The sequence below is a fragment of the Entelurus aequoreus genome, linkage group LG19 (assembly GCF_033978785.1).
Source record: "Entelurus aequoreus isolate RoL-2023_Sb linkage group LG19, RoL_Eaeq_v1.1, whole genome shotgun sequence".
Classification (NCBI taxonomy): Eukaryota; Metazoa; Chordata; class Actinopteri; order Syngnathiformes; family Syngnathidae; genus Entelurus; species Entelurus aequoreus.
The window spans coordinates 13,077,189-13,099,688 of record NC_084749.1 but is presented as its reverse complement, the minus strand read 5'-3'; the positions used below and the strand labels follow the sequence as shown (position 1 = coordinate 13,099,688).

Genomic DNA, 22,500 nt, shown 5'->3' with positions numbered 1-22,500 from the left:
CCACAAAAAAATGTCATTATTGGCTTTTTTTTAACAAAAAATCTTAAGGTAAATTAAACATATGTTTCTTTATTGCAAGTGTGTCCTTAAATAAAATAGTTAACATACAAGACAACTTGTCTTTTAGTAGTAAGTAAACAAACAATAGCTCCTAATTTGGTCTGCTGACATATGCAGTAACATATTGTGTCATTTATCTACCTATTATTTTGTCAACATTATTAAGGACAAGTGGTAGAAAAAGAATGATTAATCTACTTGTTCATTTACTGTTAATATCTGCTTACATTCTCTTTTAACATGTTCTATCTACACTTCTGTTAAAATGTAATAATCACTTATTCTTCTGTTGTTTGGATAATTTACATTAGTTTTGGATGATACCACAATTTGGGTATCAATCCGATACCAAGTAGTTACAGGATCATACATTGGTCATATTCAAAGTCCTCATCTGTCCAGGGACATATCTCCTGAGTTTATAAACATAATATACATTTAAAAAAAAACAAATAGGATTTGGTGATGCTAAAAAATATCCATGTAATCATAGTAGTATCGACTAGATACCTTCCTTTACTTGGTATCATTACAGTGGATGTCAGGTGTAGATCCACCAATGGCGTTTGTTTACATTTTGATGCCGGTGAGCTACGGTGTGTAGTGAAGCATGTTTAGGTATTCCTCGTCCTGCAGGGATGATACTTGTAAGAAACTTACTTTATTTGTCGCCATGGAGACCAGGATTAGTGATTTAGAAGTAGCTAAAACACTGCAGACTGCTAGCCATGTCTTAAAGCACCTGTTCCTGAGAGCGTTTCAGTGATATAACTTCACCTTTATCGTTAGTTTTTAAGCCAAAATGCGTCCGTTCTCCCTTTTCTGTCTACACACTGTCTGCTTGTAAGTACTCGGGGATTGTGCGCCGCCGAACATGCTCCTCTGCTCGTAAAACCAGCAATGTCATGACGTGACGACGACGGGGGCACGCCGGTTCTTTTTAGAGGCGGTATAGTACCGAATATGATTCATTAGTATCGCGGTACTATACTGAACTATACTATACCATACTTTATATCGAATATATAAAGGGAAAAATATCCAAATCCGTTATGTTATATTATTCTTTTATTTTTTTCATATTTAACATTTTGTGTTGAATGTTTTGAGGCATGTTAGAAAAAATAATGCACTTTGTGACTACAATAATAAATATGGCAGTGCCATGTTGGCATTTTTTTTCCATAACTTGGGTTGATTTATTTTGGAAAACCTTGTTACATTGTTTAATGCAGGAGTCCCCAAACTTTTTGACTCGGGGGCCACATTGGGTTAAAACAATTTGGCCGGGGGCCAGGCTATATATATATATATATATATATATATATATATATATATATATATATATATATATATATATATATATATATATATATATATATATATATATATATATATATATGTATATATATCTTATATATATGTATATATATGTATATATATCTTATATATATGTATATATATGTATATATATATCTATATATCTAATATATATATATATGTATATATATATATCTATATATCTAATATATATATATATATATATATATATATATATATATATATATATATATATTAGATATAAATATATATATATACATATATATATATATACATATATATATATATATATACATATATATACATATATATACATAAGATATATTTATGTATATTTGATATATATATATATATATATATATATATTTATATATACATATATATATATATATATACATATATATATATATATATATATATATATATATATATATATATATATATATATATATATATATATATATGTGTGGGAAAAAAATCACAAGACTATTTCATCTCTACAAAAAAAAATCTCCTGATGATTGAGGAAACCCTCATGAAACAGGCCTGTAGAGATTCCTGAGGATTGAGGAAACCCCTCATGAAACAGGCCTGTAGAGATGAAATAGTCTTGTGATTTTTTCCCACACATACATACATATATATATATATATATATATATATATATATATATATATAGCGCACACTTTCCGCACGTGCGATGTCACGTTATCGATGAGAAAATGCATTTTTAGACAATATGATTTGCCTGAACGGCTAGGAGACACCGTGAGTAGCAAGCGGTACCAAGTGGATAAGAAAAGACAAACATTTTTTTATTTTTTTTATTTTTTATTATACTACTCGGTTGATATCGCAATCGGTAATTAAGAGTTGGACAATATCGGAATGTCGGATATCGGCAAAACAGCCATTATCGGACATCTCTATGATTAATTATTGGCAGTGCAGTGAGTTAACTTTGTAATTAAGTGTAAACCTGCAGAGGCCCTTCCTGACAAAACATCCACATGTTCGATGTCCGGCCCCCGAGCCCTTGGGCTCTTGAAACTACGGCCCTCTTAGTTATGTAGTTGAAAAGCCTTGCTCTAAATTAAGCGTGTCCAAGTTCGATTTCTACCGCCTTGTCCTTTTGAGAAGACACACTATGATTAAAATGGCCGGCAGTAACTTATGCTAAATAGATGACATTCTGTTGTGGACCGAGTCACAGTCGAATGAATCAAACATCCCAGTATATAACATACACGGCAGGTCTACCAAAACGCAGGTTGCCTAGTAACAGTGCCTCCCGAAGTCTTCATTTGCATAAAAACGACTGATGCCTCCAGACCTGACACGCCGTCATGTGTCCTCACACACGCCTATGTGGTCCATTACTGGGAAGTAGTTGTTTGGAAGCGACTTCACAGACACGACGGGGACACGGGCGTGGGTTTTTTTTGACAACAATAAACCAAGCTGGCCCCGTTTTTCCCATTGCCAAGAAGCGTTGGCCCCTTCAGTTATTGGCGCGGCGGCGTCGAGGGAATAAAGACGCGTGTCATCGGCTGTGAGATGTTTGCCAAACTCGACTATTTGCCTCAAATGAGCTCGTTGGTGATCCGCGGCACGGGCTTATTGCAAAACACATAACCTTCCAAACGGTTGACGGGATGAGCGTTTGACAACAGCGAGGCGGGAAATAAAAAGGAAAGTGTGGGTCTCCGAGTGTGTTTATGTGGGGGGGATTTTTTTGTCCTCTTTGCCTTTGTCTGCCAAAGTGCTCGGAGAAGCTCTTGATTGGCGTGTCCGCCACGCTTGATTGATTCCGAAATATAGACAAGGTGTCGCATGCGTGAAAGCCACCAATTTGTAAGCCTCCGTCGTGAAACTTCAGGAGACTTGAGTTTTTTAGCTACCGATGGCGCTACCCACTCGCTCAACGCCGCCTGTCCTCCTTTGCCTTATTGCCGCCGCCAAGCGCCACATTGCGGACCGGTTTTCTTTCCGTTAGCAACAAGCAAAAAAACGGAGTTGTCTTTGGAACTGGAAAAATTTCCCGAAATTCCATAGTACCATTTCTCAATTCAACATGTTACTACTTGCAACATTTCTCGACCGATTTGAAAAATTCCAACACCAACCATTTCAACTCGTTCACGCCATTCAAGTTGTTTACCATTTTCAAAAAAATTCCCGAAATTCCCAATTGTTTCTGAATTTCACATTTAAAACAATGGGACATTCTTCAAAGATCCACAATTACCACATTTTTCATCTGATTCAAACTGTTCCAACTTCAAAATATTCAGCCTGTTCAGAAAATGTTAATGAATTTGGACATTGATGTGGGGAGCTTATATTATATTTAAAAAATACCTAATGAATTGAGGCAGAGCCCAATAGAAGCCACCTTTAACATTCTAAAACTGTGCCAGAAAATACTAGGAATCAACCCAATGACATCTGTAAATCAACCGCTTTGGTACAATCCTAATATCATAATTAATAAACATGTGGTTAAATGGACAACATGGAAAGACAGAGGTATTACTAAACCTCATCATATTATTAATAAAAACTCTTGTAAACCGTTCAATGATTTAGTTGAACAATATAATGTACCCAGAAATCATTTTTTAAATTTTATCTCATTAAAACACACTGTAAATAAATGCATATCCTCTGAAAGTATGTCTTTAAATAGCCATGAACTGGAAGATGCAATTTTTAATCAAGATACAATTAAGAAATTAATTAAACTATTTTATGGAATAATAAATGAACACCACACTAGAAATGCAAATGATGCATGTGTTCGGAAATGGATGATGGACTTAAACATTTTCGATGAAAGAGACATATCATGGAATGATATTTGGAAAAATGCCAATAAGCCCTTTAGAAGCATTAAAGATAAGCTGACTCAATTTAAGATATTGAATAGATTGTATTTTACATCTTCTCAGCTGTTTAAAATTGGTGTAGTGGATAGCAAGTTATGTATGAAGTGTCGGGCAGCTGAGGGAACTCTTGTTCATTTATTGTGGGAATGTCAGAGAATAAAAGAGTTATGGTTGAAAACAACAAAAGAAGCAATCACATTCCTTAATATAAACATCCCAATGACACTGCAAACTTGCATTCTTGGGGATCTCCATCAATTTAGTAACGTGTCATCAAAGAGTAAAAATGCTTTTCTTTCAATATGCATGATAACAAAAAGGGTAATATTTAAAAAATGGATAGCTGTTGCTAGTCCAACTCTTACTGACTGGTATACACAAGCTATGGAGATGATATCAGTAGAACAAACTGCATTTAGTTTAGATAATAATGAGTAATATATTGGAATATGGGATCCATTATTTAAATTTGTTTCAACTATTAAATGAACCAAAATATGACTTATTATATCATTGTGGAAAATATTGGACACAGTGGGTTGTCAAGCTTGTAAGATGTGATGCAAGTGTGGGCCACTGTGACAATATTGTTCATTTCTAATTTTTAAAATTATTTTTTATTAATGTTTTAATGATAAAATCAATGAGGGTTGTTTTTTTTAATCACTGCTATTTTGAAATTATTACTAATATTGATGCTGTTGTCGATAATGTTCATTTTTGTTTCACTACATTTGCATTGTTCCGTGTCATGTTTGTGTGTCCTCAATTGCTCTCAATTGCTCTGTTTGTTGTTATTCCTAACATTGGTGGGACGGGTTTGGTTTTGGAATTGGATTGCATTGTTGTGGTATTGTTGTGTATTGTTTTGTTGATTGATTAATTAAAAAAAAAAATTATAAAAAAAAAAAAGAAATTGTGTGCTGTATTTCAACAATTCTGAAAAAAATTCCCGGATTTCCCATAATTCCTTCTTTTTTGGGGGGCATTTTCCCTATTCAACATGAATTGGCCATTTTTCGAACTTCCACCATTTTCACATTCTTCAACCCATTCAAACCATTCTACCTTCAACACCTTCCACCATTCTGGAAATTCAAACTACCCTTTTTCCAAATTCAAAAAAATTCCATGATTTTCCAGAATTCCTGCTTTTCCAAAACCCTATTTCCACCCTTTTTTCTGGCGACTACTCCGTCCACATTTTTCAACGCATTCCAACCATTCTTCCGTCAAAACATTCCTCTTAATCAGGACAGAAAAAACAAAGTTTAACTGTAAAAATTCCCGGTTTTCCCGAAATTCCAGGAATTCCGTAATACCATTTCTCAATTCAACATGTTACTACTTCAACATTTCTCGACCGATTTGAAAAATTCCAACACCAACCATTTCAACTCGTTCAGGACATTCAAGTTTTTTTTTTACTATTGTCAAACAAAAATTCCCGCTTTTCCCAAAATTCCCAATTGTTTCTGAAATTCTCAATCAATGGGACAATCTTCAAAGATCCACAATTCCCACATTTATTCTGATTCAAACTGTTCCAACTTCAAAATATTCAGCCTGTTCAGAAATTGTGTGCTGTATTTCAACAATTCTGATATACCTTCAACACCTTCCACTATTCTGTAAATTTAAGCTACCCTTTTTCCAAGTTCCAAAAAATGTCAGGATTTTCCAGAATTCCTGCTTTTCCAAAGCCCTATTTCCACCCTTTTTTCTGGCGACTACTCCGTCCACATTTTTCAACGCATTCCAACCATTCTACCGTAAAAACATTCCTCTTAATCAGGACAAAAAAAACAAAGTTGTTTTTTGAACTGGAAAAATTTCCCGAAATTCCAGGAATTCCGTAATACCATTTCTCAATTCAACATGTTACTACTTGCAACATTTCTCGACCGATTTGAAATATACCAACACCAACCATTTCAACTCGTTCAGACCATTCAAGTTGTTTACCATTTTCAAACAAAATTCCCGCTTTTACCAAAATTCCCAATTGTTTCTGAAATTCACGTTTAAAACAATGGGACATTCTTCAAAGATCCACAATTCCCACATTGTCCATCTGATTCAAACTGTTCCAACTTCAAAATATTCAGCCTGTTCAGGAATTGTGTGCTCTACTTCAACAATTTTTAAAAAATTCCCGGATTTCCCATAATTCCTTTTATATTTTGCATGTTCCCTATTCAACATGAATTGGCCATTTTTTACAATTCCACCATTTCCACATTCTTCAACCCATGCAAACCATTCTACCTTCAACACCTTGCACAATTCTGTAAATTTAAACTTCCCTTTTTCCAAGTTCCAAAAAATGTCAGGATTTTCCAGAATTCCTGCTTTTCCAAAGCCCTATTTCCACCCTTTTTTCTGGCGACTACTCCGTCCACATTTTTCAACGCATTCCAACCATTCTACCGTCAAAACATTCCTCTTAATCAGGACAGAAAAACAAAGTTGTTTTTTGAACTGGAAAAATTCCCGGTTTTCCCGAAATTCCAGGAATTCCGTAGTACCATTTCTCAATTCAACATGTTACTACTTCAACATTTCTCGATCGATTTGAAAAATTCCAACACCAACCCTTTCAACTCGTTCAGGACATACAAATTTTTTTTTTACCATTTTCAAACAAAATGTCCCGCTTTTCCCGAAATTCCCAATTGTTCCTGAAATTCCCAATCAATGGGACATTCTTCAAAGTTCCACAATTCCCACATTTTCCATCTGATTTAAACTGTTCCAACTTCAAAATATTCAGCCTGTTCACAAATTGTGTGCTGTATTTCAACAAATCTGAAAAAAATTCCCGGATTTCCCATAATTCCTTCTTTTTTTTTTGTTGCATTTTCCCTATTCAAAATGAATTGGCCATTTTTCAAACTTCCACCATTTCCACATTTTTCAACCCATGCAAACCATTCTACCTTCAACACCTTCCACCATTCTGTAAATTTAAACTACCCTTTTTCCAAGTTCCAAACAATTTCAGGATTTTCCAGAATTCCTGCTTTTCCAAAGCCATATTTCCACCCTTTTTCTGGAGACTACTCCTTCCACATTTTTCAACGCATTTCAACCATTCTACCGTCAAAACATTCCTCTTAATCAGGCCAAAAAAAACAAAGTTGTTTTTTGAACTGGAAAAATTTCCCGAAATTCCAGGAAATCCGTAGTACCATTTCTCAATTCAACATGTTACTACTTGCAACCTTTCTCGACCGATTTGAAAAATTCCGAAACCAACCATTTCAACTCGTTCAGACCATTCAAGTTGTTTACCATTTTCAAAAAAATTCCCGCTTTTCCCGAAATTCCCAATTGTTTCTGAAATTCACATTTAAAACAATGGGACATTCTTCAAAGATCCACAATTCCCACATTTTTCATCTGATTCAAACCGTTCCAACGTCAAAATATTCAGCCTGTTCAGGAATTGTGTGCTTTACTTCAACAATTCGAAAAACAAATTCCCGGATTTCCCATAATTCCTTTTTTATTTTATTTTTTTTGCATTCTCCCCATTCAAAATTAATTGACCATTTTTCAAACTTCCACCATTTCCACATTCTTCAACCCATTCAAACCGTTCCACTTTTAACACCTTCCACCATTCTGGAAATTCAAACTACCCTTTTTCCAAGTTCAAAAAAATTCCAAATTTCCCCGAAATTCCCTAATACCATTTACTACTTCAACATTTCTTGCCCGATTTAAACAATTCTAACACCGACCAATTCAGCTCATTCAGGGCATTCATGCTCCTAATCATTTTTTTTTTAAACCCGCTTTTCCCAAAATTCCCAAATTTCCAGGAAGTTCCCATTGAAATGAATGGGACATGTTTCCAAGTTGCAAAATTCCCACATTTTTCAACCTATTCAAACCATTCCAACATCAACACATTACACTCATCCTGGACAATCAACCTAACACTTCCCCAAGTTCCAAACCAAATTCCGGTTTTCCTGGAAATTCAAACCAATGCAGCATTCAAACCATTTCAACATTCAAACCATTTCTACATTCATCCTACATTTCATTAGCATTTCAAGTTTGGCGTCAGCTCTTCAACATTCAAACTATTCTTATATTGATACTACATTATGTCAGCATTTCACTTCAGCATTGGAGCATTCACACGCGATTCCTTTAGGAATTGCCTCTTCTAGTTTATATAGGTCAGGTTCAAACACCGAACTATCTATTAAACAGGACAAGAAGCAAAGAATCTAACAGAGACAGGATTCAATTTAGCTCGTGAGGAGAGCGTGTGGACCTGCACCCTCGTACAGTGTCACCCCACGCTCCGAGGAAAAAGTTCCAGCGCTTCCCCATTTATTTGGGCATTCCCTGATTACATAGCTGAAGCTGCTTCTAAGGGGAGGGGTCACGTTATGCAGCAGCCCAGCACTGGGTCATAAACAGTTCAAACAAAATGTGCTTGGAGCGGTGTCGGGTTCGCCCCCTCTCTGCTCGTCCGCCTTATCTTCTTGGAGACTTCGGGTCCTGATACGGCCCCTCCCGTGGCTGTCCAGATCTGAAAAACAGACACTTCTACGGCGAGGCGCATTCCATGGCACACAGTGGAGATTTACAAGCTGTCCGCCTTTGCTTGATAAGAACAAGGACAGCTTTGTGAGCACAAGTAGATGGAAACCAGGGCCACTGGTCTTCACGCAGGGCAACCGGAACTGCCACCAAACAAGTTGTGTGATAACTTATGACAATATACGTGTTCATACACTCAAGTATTAACTCACCCCATGACCTTGTTGGTGTGTCTGTGTCTCCGTAATCGCTGAATTGTAAAACCACGTGTGAGCGTCTTATCTAGGGAAAGCCTTTTTTTATTTTATTTTTTTATTTTTACCTTCCCTCTCATCCCACGTTGTGATAATTCGGTTTGGGAGCGACGGCACAGTACCGCGTCTAGAGATGGGCAGGGGAGAAGGTAACCATTTAGATAAAACAAATTGCCAGCTGCCAAACAGGAGCCGCTCAGATTAAACCTCAGGGAATGTTTCCTGGATGTGCTTCGGATTTTATTTTGTTTCGATTTTTGACTTTTTTCGTCTGCGGGACTGTGGTATTTAAAGCCGGTGCGTCGCTTCTCGGCGTTGCTCAAACCTTCCACCGGGTTTTCCCCCCTAGCCTATAACTATAATGCCATGACAAGCAGCGGTAATTAAAATCAATAGCCGGGACTTTTTCACTCTCTGGCAAGGTGACACACACTTCCCCTCCAACAAGTGGGACATGGGAGAGATTGGTTTGCGTCGACGGACCAGAGAAATATGTAAAGGGATGAAGCGTCACCTCCAGGCACTGCTAAAGCTCCTGGTGACTTTTCCAAGTGTTGACCCAACGAGGAAGGTGGATTCTGGAGATCAGGGCAGTTTGTTTGGACAGGCTTACGTTTGATTTAAAGTTAAAAATAAAGTACCACTGATAGTCACACACACACACTAGGTGCAGTGAAATTACCCTCTGCATTTGACCCATTCCCTTGTTCCACCCCCTGGGAGGTGAGGGGAGCAGTGAGCAGCAGCGGTGGCCGCGCTCGGGAATCATTTTGGTGATTTAAGCCCCAATTCCAATCCTTGATGCTGAGTGCCAAGCTATTTTTCGGCGCATTTAAAAATCAATAAACCCGCATCAGCAATTAAAACAGATCTTACATGGTGTCAGGTTCAAACACTGATGACATCTATTAAACAAGACAAGAAGCAAGGAATTAAACAGAGACATAATTCAATTTAGCTCAATTGAGGAGAAACGCGTAGACAATGTACCCTTGTAGTGTCGTCCCACGTGTACGCCTCCTCTTTTATTTGGACTTTCCCTGATTACATGGCAACAGCTGTTTCTAAGGGAGAGGGGTCGTAAACAGCCATCGCCTTTGGTTGCAGAACAGTTCAAAGAAAAGGTCGTAAAACAGTTCAAAGAAAAGGTGCCCGGAGGGAGGTCAGGCCCTGCCTCCTCTCCGCTTTGTAGATCTCGGGTAAAGACAAAATCTTCCTGTGGATTACAATACATCAAAGAAACCAGACCCCTCCTGTCTCATGAAAAAGACTCCTCTCATGTGAGACGGGTGTGCTGCTGGTGTTGCCACGTGTGATGTTGCTCACATGTGCTCCACTGAATGCTCAGGGAGTTTTTGTGTTTGCTCACACACATGAACAATTAGAGGGAACATTGCCTGTGTCCTTGAGCAAGACACGTCACCCTTGCTTCTGACGGGTCGTGGTTTGGGGCCTTGCATGGCAGCTCCCGCCATCAATGTGTGTGTGAATGGGTGAATGTGGAAATAGTGTCAAAGCGCTTTGAGTACCTTGAAGGTCGAAAAGCGCTATACAAGTATAACCCATTTACCATTTTACCATTTGGATGACATGTTACTTTCTCAGGTGTTGTTGTACTCGGGGCCCACATAACCCCCGAAGTCTTCCACCTTTCGTCCTTTTTCTTTGCCGCGTCGCCAACACCGCTATCACCGCGGGCACAAGACGACGCACAAGACGGGGGCCGGGGTTTCCGAACCCGAGCAGAAACCGTACCCCCTCGGCGGCCTTTAAAAGCTGACACGTAACGTGTTTGCGCAAAGGCATCAAACTGTCTTTCCTCCCTCCTTCGGGGCAGGGGAAGTTCTGAGAGCCGGCGGCGAACAGTCTGTCCCGTTTTGTTGATTGTCAGCCCCCCCCCCCCCCCCCCGCCCCCCCGCCCCCACAGTTCCTATCGCACAACCCGATACCATCTCCATCTCGTCTCTTGCCAGAGATGCTCGATCACAACAGGCGGCCCTGCCATCCCTCAGCCCGCCGCCATCCCCTTCCCGCGTATCAGACCCGGATCTGCCATCTCCCCGCTCTCTTATCTCCTCATACCACCTTTCTTCCTGATCCAAACACCGCACAGCCATCAATCAGTCACCGCCTCCCTCCTTTATCCTCATCTCTGCGCAGCATCTGCACGACTTTTTTTGTCGGCAGAGCTGTTTTCCTCCCCAACGCGTGGACTTTCTACGTCGACTGTCAGAACCCTCGCAAAAGTGACAGTGCTGCAGATATTTGGAAGGTAGAAGAGGCAAAGGCGGTCACGTGCTACACCCTTCACGACGACTCTGCCGGGGTGGGGAGGCGGATGAAGGGTGTGAACTGAAAACAGGTGGCGTAAGCAGAGAAGTTGTGTGCACTGCAGCAGACTGTCCCATACCCCATTGATCCGGCGTGAGGTGCAAAGAGCAGTCAGCTTTTTTTTTTAGTTTAGCACCGGGCCCGGCAGGCGACACGCAGCCTGCTTGCATCTCAGTACCCACCATGTAGGGAAACACTGTTAAATCAGCAGTAAATTGCAAAAAAAAAAAAAAAATACTGGAAATGACTGCCAAAACAAACTATTTTCTGCTAATAAACGACTAGGACAGGGGTCACCAACGCGGTGCCCGCGGGCACCAGGTAGCCCATAAGGACCAGATGAGTAGCCCGCTGGCCTGTTCTAAAAATAGCTCAAATAGCAGCACTTACCAGTGAGCTGCCTCTATTTTTTAAATTTTATTTATTTACTAGCAAGCTGGTCTCGCTTTGCTCGACATTTTTAATTCTAAGAGAGACAAAACTCAAATAAAATTTGAAAATCCAAGAAAATATTTTAAAGACTTGGTCTTCACTTGTTTAAATAAATTCATTAATTGTTTTACTTTGCTTCTTATAACTTTCTTAAAGACAATTTTAGAGAAAAAATACAACCTTAAAAATGATTTTAGGATTTTGAAACACATATACCTTTTTACCTTTTAAATTCCTTCCTTTTCTTTCCTGACAATTTAAGTCAATGTTCAAGTAAATTTATTTTTTTTATTGTAAAGAATAATTAATACATTTTGATTTAATTCTTAATTTTAGCTTTTGTTTTTTCGACAAAGAATATTTGTGAAATATTTCTTCAAACTTATGATTAAAATTCAAAAAAATGATTCCGGCAAATCTAGAAAATCTGTAGAATCAAATTTAAATCTTATTTCAAAGTCTTTTGAATTTCTTTTTAAATTTTTGTTCTGGAAAATCTAGAAGAAATAATGATTTGTCTTTGTTAGAAATATAGCTTGGTCCAATTTGTTATATATTCTAACAAAGTGTAGATTGGATTTTAACCTATTTAAAACATGTCATCAAAATTCTAAAATTAATCTTAATCAGGAAAAATTACTAATGATGTTCCATAAATTCTTTTTTTAATTTTTTCAAAAAGATTCGAATTAGCTAGTTTTTCTCTTCTTTTTTTCGGTTGAATTTTGAATTTTAAAGAGTCGAAATTGAAGATAAGCTATGTTTCAAAATGTAATTGTCATTTGTTTCGTGTTTTCTCCTCTTTTAAACCGTTCAATTAAGTGTAAATATCATTAATTATTAATAATAACATAGAGTTAAAGGTAAATTGAGCAAATTGGCTATTTCTGGCAATTTATTTAAGTGTGTATCAAACTGGTAGCCCTTCGCATTAATCACTACCCAAGAAGTAGCTCTTGGTTTGAAAAAGGTTGGTGACCCCTGGACTAGGAACTCGGGAATTCCGACTTCTTGTCACAAATGGTACGCACTACAAATCAGTGGCGGGCCGTGCGTTTCCATCCATCCATTTTCTACCGCTTATTCCCTTAGGCTCCAGCGCCCCCCGAGACCTTGATCTCAGCTACAATCGGGCGGAAGGCGGGGTACACCCTGGACAAGTCGCCACCTCATCGTCGCAGGGCCAACACAGATAGACAAGACAACATTCACACTCACATTCACACACTAGGGCCAATTTAGTGTTGCCAATCAACCTATCCCCAGTCTTTGGAGGTGGGAGGAAGCCGGAGTACCCGGAGGGAACCCACGCAGTCACGGGGAGGACATGCAAAATCCACACAGAAAGATCCCGAGGCCGGGATTGAACTCACGACTACTCAGGACCTTCGTATTGTGAGGCAGACGCACTAACCCCTCTTCCACCGTGCTGCCCCGTGTGTTTCCCACACTGTAAAAAACAAAAAAGTAAATTAACCATAAAAATAGGATTTTTTTTTTTGTGATTTTTTTTTACCCTGCGTTTCCCACACTAAAAAAAAAATCCTATTTTTATGGTTAATTTACTCAAAATTTCTACTGTAATTTTTCTTTTTTTTTTTTAAATAGTTTATAAAACTGTAGAATTGAAGACATTATCTGTAAATAAACAATCCGCCTGTTATTTTAAGTAATATGCCAGTAATGACAAACTATGTATATTTCTATTTTTTTTTACAGAAAAATACCAAATTAACTATACATAGCATTTTCTGTTTTCTTAAATTACTTTCAAATTCATGTAAAATTACAGTAATTATATTTCATTAAATATGTAGCTTTTTATATAAAAGTCTATGTTCATACTAACAATCAACAGAAATATATTGTCTTAACCCGAGATCTACAGAGCGAAGAGGAAGCAGGACCTGACTCCACTCCAGGGACCTCTTTTTTTAACTGTTTTACAACCTTTTCTTTGAACTGTTGTAATCAAAGGCGATGGCTGTTTACGACCCCCGTCCCTTAGAAACAGATGTTGCCATGTATTTAGGGAAAGTCCAAATAAAAGAGGAGGCGTACAATCTTTCGCCAGAGCGTGATGGAGACTGTTCAAGAGTACAGCCCAGACGTCTCTCCTCAATTGAGCCGAATTTAATTCTGTCTCTGTTTAATTCCTTGCTTCTTGTCTTTTTTAATATATGTCATCAGTGTTTGAACCTGACAGAAACACATTTACTTTTTAGTTAAAACTTAGACTTTGACTTAGACAAACTTTAATGATCCACAAGGGAAATTGTTTCACACAGTAGCTCAAATACAAAAGACGGAAAGGATAATGCACACAAGGGCACAAAAAACAAGGGTGAAAAACAAAAGGTATAAAGTAGACAAAGAATTTACAATAGTAGCAATATAAAATATAACATATGTAATATTTACATATTATATATACAATATAATATATATATATATATATATATATATATATATATATATATATATATATATATATATATATTATATTTATATATATTATATTTATATATATATATTATATATATATTATATATATATATTATATATAACATAATATATACTTATATATTATATTATATGGTAACACTTTAGTATGGGGAACATATATTCTATGTAAGAAAGACTTAATTTAGAGTTATTTGGACACTAGGAGAACATATAAGGGTTAGGGTTACTACTAAGAAATAATTCTGATGTTATTGTGGGAAGACTCTTAGTTAATGGCTTACTGGTTGTATAATAAGGCCATGCAGACTAAGGCATTAATAAGTACTTAATAATGACTAATTAAGAGTCAATATGTTACTAATTTGCATGTTAACCCTTGTGTAATGTTCATATTGTTGTTACTCAGCCAGCGTTTGTGGGTCTGATGGACCCGTTGCTATTTGTGGCTTTTAATGCCTCACAATCAAACACTTTTATGTTAGAATACTGAACAGATGTTTACCTTATACCTATAAACGTCTGTTCAGTATTTTACTAAGGGAGTCCAAAACTAACAGAACATGACTAAACAAAACACGATCCGGGCCACGGATCATGACAGATTTGACTTGATACTTTCCAGACGCTTATTGCAATGGTCTAGCTTGTGTGCTATTGTGTGCTTAGCTGTTGTGTAGCTGCTAGTTCCTGATAGCACCGTAGCTGTAAGAATAATTGTATCTAAGTTATCACAAAACTTTGTGTTTCAATGAGTTCCCGGCGAGAGGACAAAAGCTGTCTTTGAACGTATCACACGAAAGGCTTGTAAAACTCCACTGTGTAGGATGCGAAGCAACATGAAGGTGTTCTGTTTCTTTCATGTATTGTAATCAACAGAAATATATTGTCTTGACCCAAGAACTACAAAGCGGAGACGAAGCAGGGCCTGACTCCCCTCAAGGCGACCTTTTCTGTGAACTGTTTTACGACCTTTTCTGTGAACTCTTTTACGACCTTTTCTTTGAACTGTTCTGTAACCAAAGGCGATGGCGGTTTACGACCCACGTCCCTTAGAAACAGCTGTTGCCATGTAGTCAGGGAAAGTCCAAGTAAAAGAGAAGGCGTACAATCTTTCGCCAGAGCATGCTGGAGACTGTGCAAGAGTCAAATTGAGCCAAAGTTAAGTCTGTCTCTGTTTAACTCCTTGTTTATTGTCTCAGTGTTTGAACCTGACCGTAGCCTACCGTGTTTACATTTTGTATCCGACCTGGCTCAAAGACCAACCTTGTGTAGGACAGTTTAAATGCGAGCCGATAATCCGTTCAATGCTGATCGGACCGGGTAGGGACACCCTATAGTATTTACGTAGGGAATAACCAGTCAGTGGTACAAATGGAATGAAGACGTGATAAACATCAGCCGCTGTCCATCACACTGATAGACAGTCATCAACTGATACCTGCTGATGGCATTTACGATTCATCTTCAATTATCCCTGCGCTCGCACCGCGACTGAAGGTTAAATATTGAGAGAAATATGAATGTTCTGTGAGAGTATTGCTTTTGACATCTCTTCACACTCCAGACAAACACTCGACATCAGTTCTTTAAACCAGTGGTCCCCAACCTTTTTGTAGCTGCGGACCGGTCAACGCTTGAACATTTATCCCACGGACCGAGGGGGGGGTTTAATTATTATTTTTTTCCATAAAGAAATACAATCATGTGTGCTTACGGACTGTATCCCTGCAGACTGTATTGATCTATATCAGGGGTCACCAACGCGGTGCCCGCGGGCACCAGGTAGCCCGTAAGGACCAGATGAGTCGCCCGCTGGCCTGTTCTGAAAATAGCTCAAATAGCAGCACTTACCAGTGAGCTGCCTCTATTTTTTTTAATTTTATTTATTTACTAGCAAGCTGGTCTCGCTTTGCCCGACATTTTTAATTCTAAGAGAGACAAAACTCAAATAGAATTTGAAAATCCAAGAAAATATTTTAAAGACTTGGTCTTCACTTGTTTAAATGAATTCATTAATTTTTTTACTTTGCTTCTTATTACTTTCAGAAAGACAAATTTAGAGAAAAAATACAACCTTAAAAATGAATTTAGGATTTTTAAACACATATACCTTTTTATCTTTTAAATTCCTTCCTCTTCTTTCCTGACAATTTAAATCAATGTTCAAGTAAATGTATTTTTTTTTATTGTAAAGAATAATAAATAAATTGTAATTTAATTCTTCATTTTATCTTCTGTTTTTTCGACGAAGAATATTTGTGAAATATTTCTTCAAACTTAATATGATTAAAATTCAAAAAAATTATTCTGGCAAATCTAGAAAAGCTGTAGAATCAAATTTAAATTTTATTTCAAAGTCTTTTGAATTTATTTTAAAATGTTTGTTCTGGAAAATCTAGAAGAAATAATTATTTGTCTTTGTCAGAAATATAGCTTGGTCCAATTTGTTATATATTCTAACAAAGTGTAGATTGGATTATTTAAAACATGTCATCAAAATTCTAAAATTAATCTTAATCAGGAACAATTACTAATGATGTTCCATAAATTATTTTTTTAAGTTTTTGTCTTCTTTTTTTCGGTTAAATTTAGAATTTTAAAGATTCGAAATTGAAGACAAACTATGTTTCAAAATTTAATTGTCATTTTTTTCATGTTTTCTCCTCTTTTAAACCGTTCAATTAAGTGTAAATATCATTAATTATTAATAATAACATAGAGTTAAAGGTAAATTGAGCAAATTGGCTATTTCTGGCAATTTATTTAAGTGTGTATCAAAATGGTAGCCCTTCGCATTAATCACTACCCAAGAAGTAGCTCTTGGTTTCAAAAAGGTTGGTGACCCCTGATCTATATTGATATATAATGTATATATTATGTTTTTTATGTTGATTTAATAAAAAATAGAAAATATATATATATTTTTTTTATTTTTTATTTATTTCTTGTGCAGCCCGGTACCAATCGGCTCGGTGGTTGGGGACAATTCACATCCTCCGTCGGTTTGATTTCATGATGATGATGACTTCCAAACATGTCGTCCGGCAGGCAGAGACTCCCCGCCAAGAACGTCTACTACTACCGCTGCCCGGACCACCGCCGCAACTACGTCATGTCCTTCGCCTTCTGCTTCGACCGAGAGGACGACGTGTACCAGTTCGCCTACTGCTACCCCTACACCTACTCCCGGCTGCAGCACTATCTGGCCGGCCTGGAGCGCAGGAACCTTCCCTACCTGCAGAGGGAGCAGCTGGGACTCAGCGTGGTGAGTGGCAGTGCTCTGGAGGTCAAGGATGAGGATTAAGGCCTCTAGTAGGTGTTTGTCAAAGGTAGTGCTGAGAATACGCAGCGGCAGATCGGTAACGGCGGTCATAACTCCAGCCTCTCGCCTTGTATCGCTGGCAATGTTGCCCCCCCCAAGCCGGCGGCGTGCGGCAGCTAGTGTATCACACGCGTCGCCGCCGGTGGCGTCTGCTCTTATCAAATAATTGTGGGAGAAAAACTCATTAGAAATGCTTGAGAGATTACGACTTTTGCCTCTGTCCTCCTAACATTTGTCAAGGAAGGCTTGCCTCGACGGGGGTGGGGGGGGGGGGGGGGTTGGGGGACCATGAAAGTACCCCCCCCCCCCCCCCGCCCCCATTTGTAAGGTGCCCCTGACTGTAAAATGCAGATAAGACCCTGAAGTTTCCGAAGCATAACATAGTTAATGATCCGGCGTGGCCGACTCCTACAGGTCGATACAGTCTTTAAACCTATGATTGTGGATTTTTTTTTTTTTTTTTTTCTTTCATAAAACCGGAAGGATGAAAGGCATAGGACATAATATTAGGTACACCTAGTCAAGCACAATACAAGAGTAGTATCATAAAACTATTATTAGCTGTAATGGAAGTAACAAGGGTTAGTTTTCAATTAAAATAATATACATGCACAGTATATATATATATTACAGTATGTACAGTGTAATATATATATATATGTATATATACTGTGTATATCAGGGTTGTCCAAACTTTTTCCACTGAGGTCCGCTCACTGAAAAATCAAAGCAAGCGGGGGCCATTTTGATATTTTTTTATTTTAAAAAACATATAAAAATTAAAGCTGCAAGCAGCGTTGGTCGGGTCCGCATCTTTGGCAGGTGCTAGTCCTAATTAGATCGCAATTTCCGCCAGTCCTGATGTGTGTAAAAAGTTTGGTGAGTTTTGAAGTATTTTAAGGCGGTCAAATTACAGCTCAATAAGGCAAAAATGAGTGTTTTTTATGAAACTTTTGTTTTGAAGGGGTGATTGCCAACTTCCTGTTGATTTTTGCTGAAGGATGTCAGTGTATGAAATATAGCTCTAAGTCAGACCTACATAGAGGTTTTTGTTTCATGTCTCTACGCTATTCGTACTGGGAGTTAGAGGAAGTGTTGTCTGTGGTTTTTTCCTAGGTGCCGCTGCACAGTGGTTGTTTTCTTTGAAGGCTCGTAAAAGCACAGCAGCAGAGCAGCAGCTTTAGCGCAACCGGTTTTTGAAAGCTCGTAAAATCAAAACGGTAGCACGTATCAAAACGCCGTCGTCAACTTTTAATCAGAAGGGTTCAATCTCTCTCCTGTAGTAGTTTGAAGCCGAAACGACAAACGCGCTCAGAGGAGATAATGTTTGATGTTTGGTGACCGGTTTTAACAAAAATTTTGTTTTGAAGGAGGGATTGCAAACTTCCTGTTGATTTTTGCTGAAGGATGTCAATCTATGAAATGTAGGTCTAGGTGAGACCTACATAGAAGTGTTTGTTTCATGTCTCTAAGACGTTCCTACCGGAGTTTTCCTCTGAGGAGCAGTTTTGTCTCTGTTTTATTCAAAAATTGCGCTAGAGCGCAATTTTGAGTTTTGGGGTTCTGTTTTTTTTTAGATTGCAATTTCCACCAGTCCCAATGTGTGGGGAAAGTTTGGTGAGTTTTGAAGTATTTTAAGGGGGTCAAATTACAGGTCAAAGAGGCAAAAATGAGTGTTTTTAGTCATTTTTTGTGTTGAAGGGGAAATTGCCAACTTCCTGTTGGTTTTTGCCCGAGGATGTGAAATTATGAAATGTAGGTCTAAGTCAGACCTACATAGAGGTTTTTGTTTGATGTCTCTACGACCTTCCTAGTGGGAGTTAGAGACAGTTTACTTCCTTGATTTTTGGGGTTATGTTTTTTACTAAACTCTTTGGGGCACGTTTTTCTATGTGTGTGTAAAATTTGGTGAGTTTTGAAGCATGTTAAGGGGGGCAAAGTAGTGCGCAAAGCTGCGGAATAATAATAATAAAACCTTACAAAAACAATAGGTTCCTTTGTACCTGTATAAAGGACTCCCTGTGGGAGTCCTTTATACAGGGTACATGCGAACCCTAATAATAAAACCTTACAAATACAATAGGTTCCTTTGTAACCAGTACAAAGGACTCCCTGTGGGAGTCCTTTGTACAGGGTACAGGGCGGACCCTAAATATACATTTAGGCCTCCACGCAGGCTTGATCCCAGGGACCCCAAAGGGTTTTGTTAAAAAAATATATAAAAAATGTGTCATTATTCAGTATTATTATTTTTATTATTATTCAAGTTTTAAATCCATAGATCAACATTAGGTCTGTCTGTCAATATAAGGTTTTTAAAGATTTAAGTCGTAGGCTCTTTTTGTCAAAGAAAACCCTGTTTTTTTATGGAAAAAAAACACAAAATATGCAATATTTTCACCCAATAACATTTTTAAGTGGAATATTTGAGATTATACAATAATTGGAGCCTTAAAAAGGTCAACAGCTCATAACATCATTGATTTTAATTCATTGTTATTTTTTGAGCGATGACACTTAAAAACAAATCACACAAAAATTATTGGGGAACCAAAAGGGTCCTACTCATTAAAGTGTTAAAAAATAAATTATATTTTTTTTTTACTGTTTACTTTTAACACAATAATCTCGAGATCAACTTCAGATCTATCCGTTAATTATAAGTTGTATTTTTGTTTGTTCGTTTTAGGCCCTTTTTAAAAAAAAAAAAAAAAAGACAACTCAATTTTTTATATGGCAAACACAAAATATGCAACATTTTCCCTAAAAAATATTTCAAAGTGCAATATTTAATGTGACGTAATTGGAGCCTTGGATAGGTCAATAATTCATAATAACATTGATTTTCATTAATTATTTTTTTTTAAAAGAAAGAAACAGCCTGCATGGCAGCTTTGTGTTATTAGAGTAAACATTGCAACATTTTCTTGTTACATTTCACCTGTTTGGTCTTTCATACCACTTTTTATGTTTTTAATTTTTTTAATCGTATTTTAAAATGGGCCGTGGGGCCGTTAAAAAATGACCAAATGGCCCCCGGGCCGCAAGACTATTTCATCTCTCAGTTTGGATAATATAATTAAGACATATATATATATATATATAAAGTCGAGGTTTATGTGGTTTATCCGTTATACAGTGCTCAATACCGGGGTAGAGCGGAATATACGTTAGATCAGGAAAAAACATAGAGGCTATATCATCCCTACAAGCCTGTTTCGCAGGTTTCCCTGCTCATCAGGGAAATCCTTCGAAACAGGTTATTTTATATTTTATTTATATTTTATATATATTTTTACAAATATTTGACTTTAGAGGCATAGTTTTACAAATGTTTGACTTTAGAGGTATGTTTTTACATAAGGTTGTTTGACTTCAGAGGGATATTTTTACAAAATGTTTGATTTTAGAGGCATATTTTTACAAAATCTTGTGTGACTTCAAAAGGCATTTTTTAGAACAGGTGTGTTTGACTTTAGAGGCATATTTTTGCAAAATGTTTGACTTTAGAGGCATATTTAAAAAAAAAAAAAAAGTTTGACTTTAGAGGTATATTTTTTACAAAATGTTTGACTTTAGAGGCACATTTTTATAAAATGTTGTTTGACTTTAGAGTTATATTTTTGCAAAATGTTTGACTTAGAGGTATATTTTTACAAAAGGTTGTTTGACTTTAGAGGCATATTTTAACAAAATGTTTTATTTTAGAGGCACATTTTAAAAAAATGTTTGACTTTAGAGGCATATTTTTTTACAAAATGTTTGATTTTAGAGGCACATTTAAAAAACATTTGTTTGACTTTAGAGGTACATTTTTACAAAAGTTTGTTTGACTTCGAGGCATATTTTTAAAAGAGGTTGTTTGACTTTAGAGGCATATTTTTGCAAAATGTTTGACTTTAGAGGCATATTTTTACAAAAAGTTGTTTGACTTTAGAGGCATATTTTTAGAAGAGGTTGTTTGTCTTTAGAGGCTGATTTTTTGAAACGTTTGACTTTAGAGGCATATTTTAGCAAAATGTTTGACTTTAGAGGCATATTTTTACAAAAAGTTGTTTAACTTTAGAGGTATATTTTTTGAAGAGGTTGTTTGACTTTAGAGGCATATTTTTACAAACTGTTGTTTGACTTAAGAGGCATTTTTTTACAAAAGGTTGTTTGACTTTAGAGGCATATTTTTACAAACTGTTGTTTGATTGCAGAGGCATATTTTTTGAAGAGTTTGTTTGACTTTAGAGGCATATTTTTTGCAAAATCTTGTTTGACTTTGGAGGCATATTTTTACAAAATGTTTTATTTTAGAGGCATGTTTGACTTCAGAGGCATATTTTTCGAAATGTTGTTTGACTTTAGAGGCATCCATCCATCCATCCATCCATTTTCTACCGCTTATTCCCTCTCGGGGTCGCGGGGGGCGCTGGAGCCTATCTCAGCTACAATCGGGCGGAAGGCGGGGTACACCCTGGACAAGTCGCCACCTCATCACAGGACCAACACAGATAGACAGACAACATTCACACTCACATTCACACACTACGGCCAATTTAGTGTTGCCAATCAACCTATGTTGTTTGACTTTGGAGGCATATTTTTACACACGGTTTGACTTTGGAGGCATATTTTTACAAAATGTTTGACTTTAGAGGCATATTTTTACAAACTGTTGTTTGACTTCAGAGGCATATTTTTACAAATTGTTGTTTGATTTCAGAGGCTTATTTTTTTACAAAAGGTTGTTTGATTTTAGAGGAATATTTTTGCAAAATGTTTGACTTTAGAGGCATATTTTTACAAAAAGTTGTTTGACTTTAGAGGCATATTTTTCGAAAGGCTGTTTGACTTT

General features: G+C 37.0%; 1 protein-coding gene across 1 annotated transcript in view; it reads left to right on the top strand.

Moving 5' to 3' along the window:
• Nucleotides 1-22,500, top strand: part of agbl4 (AGBL carboxypeptidase 4) — a 923,746-nt gene that overhangs the window by 536,249 nt on the left and 364,997 nt on the right. Inside the window, exon 5 of the mRNA XM_062027925.1 lies at nucleotides 17,384-17,600. Coding sequence (XP_061883909.1) covers nucleotides 17,384-17,600 — 217 coding nt within the window. The remainder of the gene's footprint in view (nucleotides 1-17,383; nucleotides 17,601-22,500) is intronic.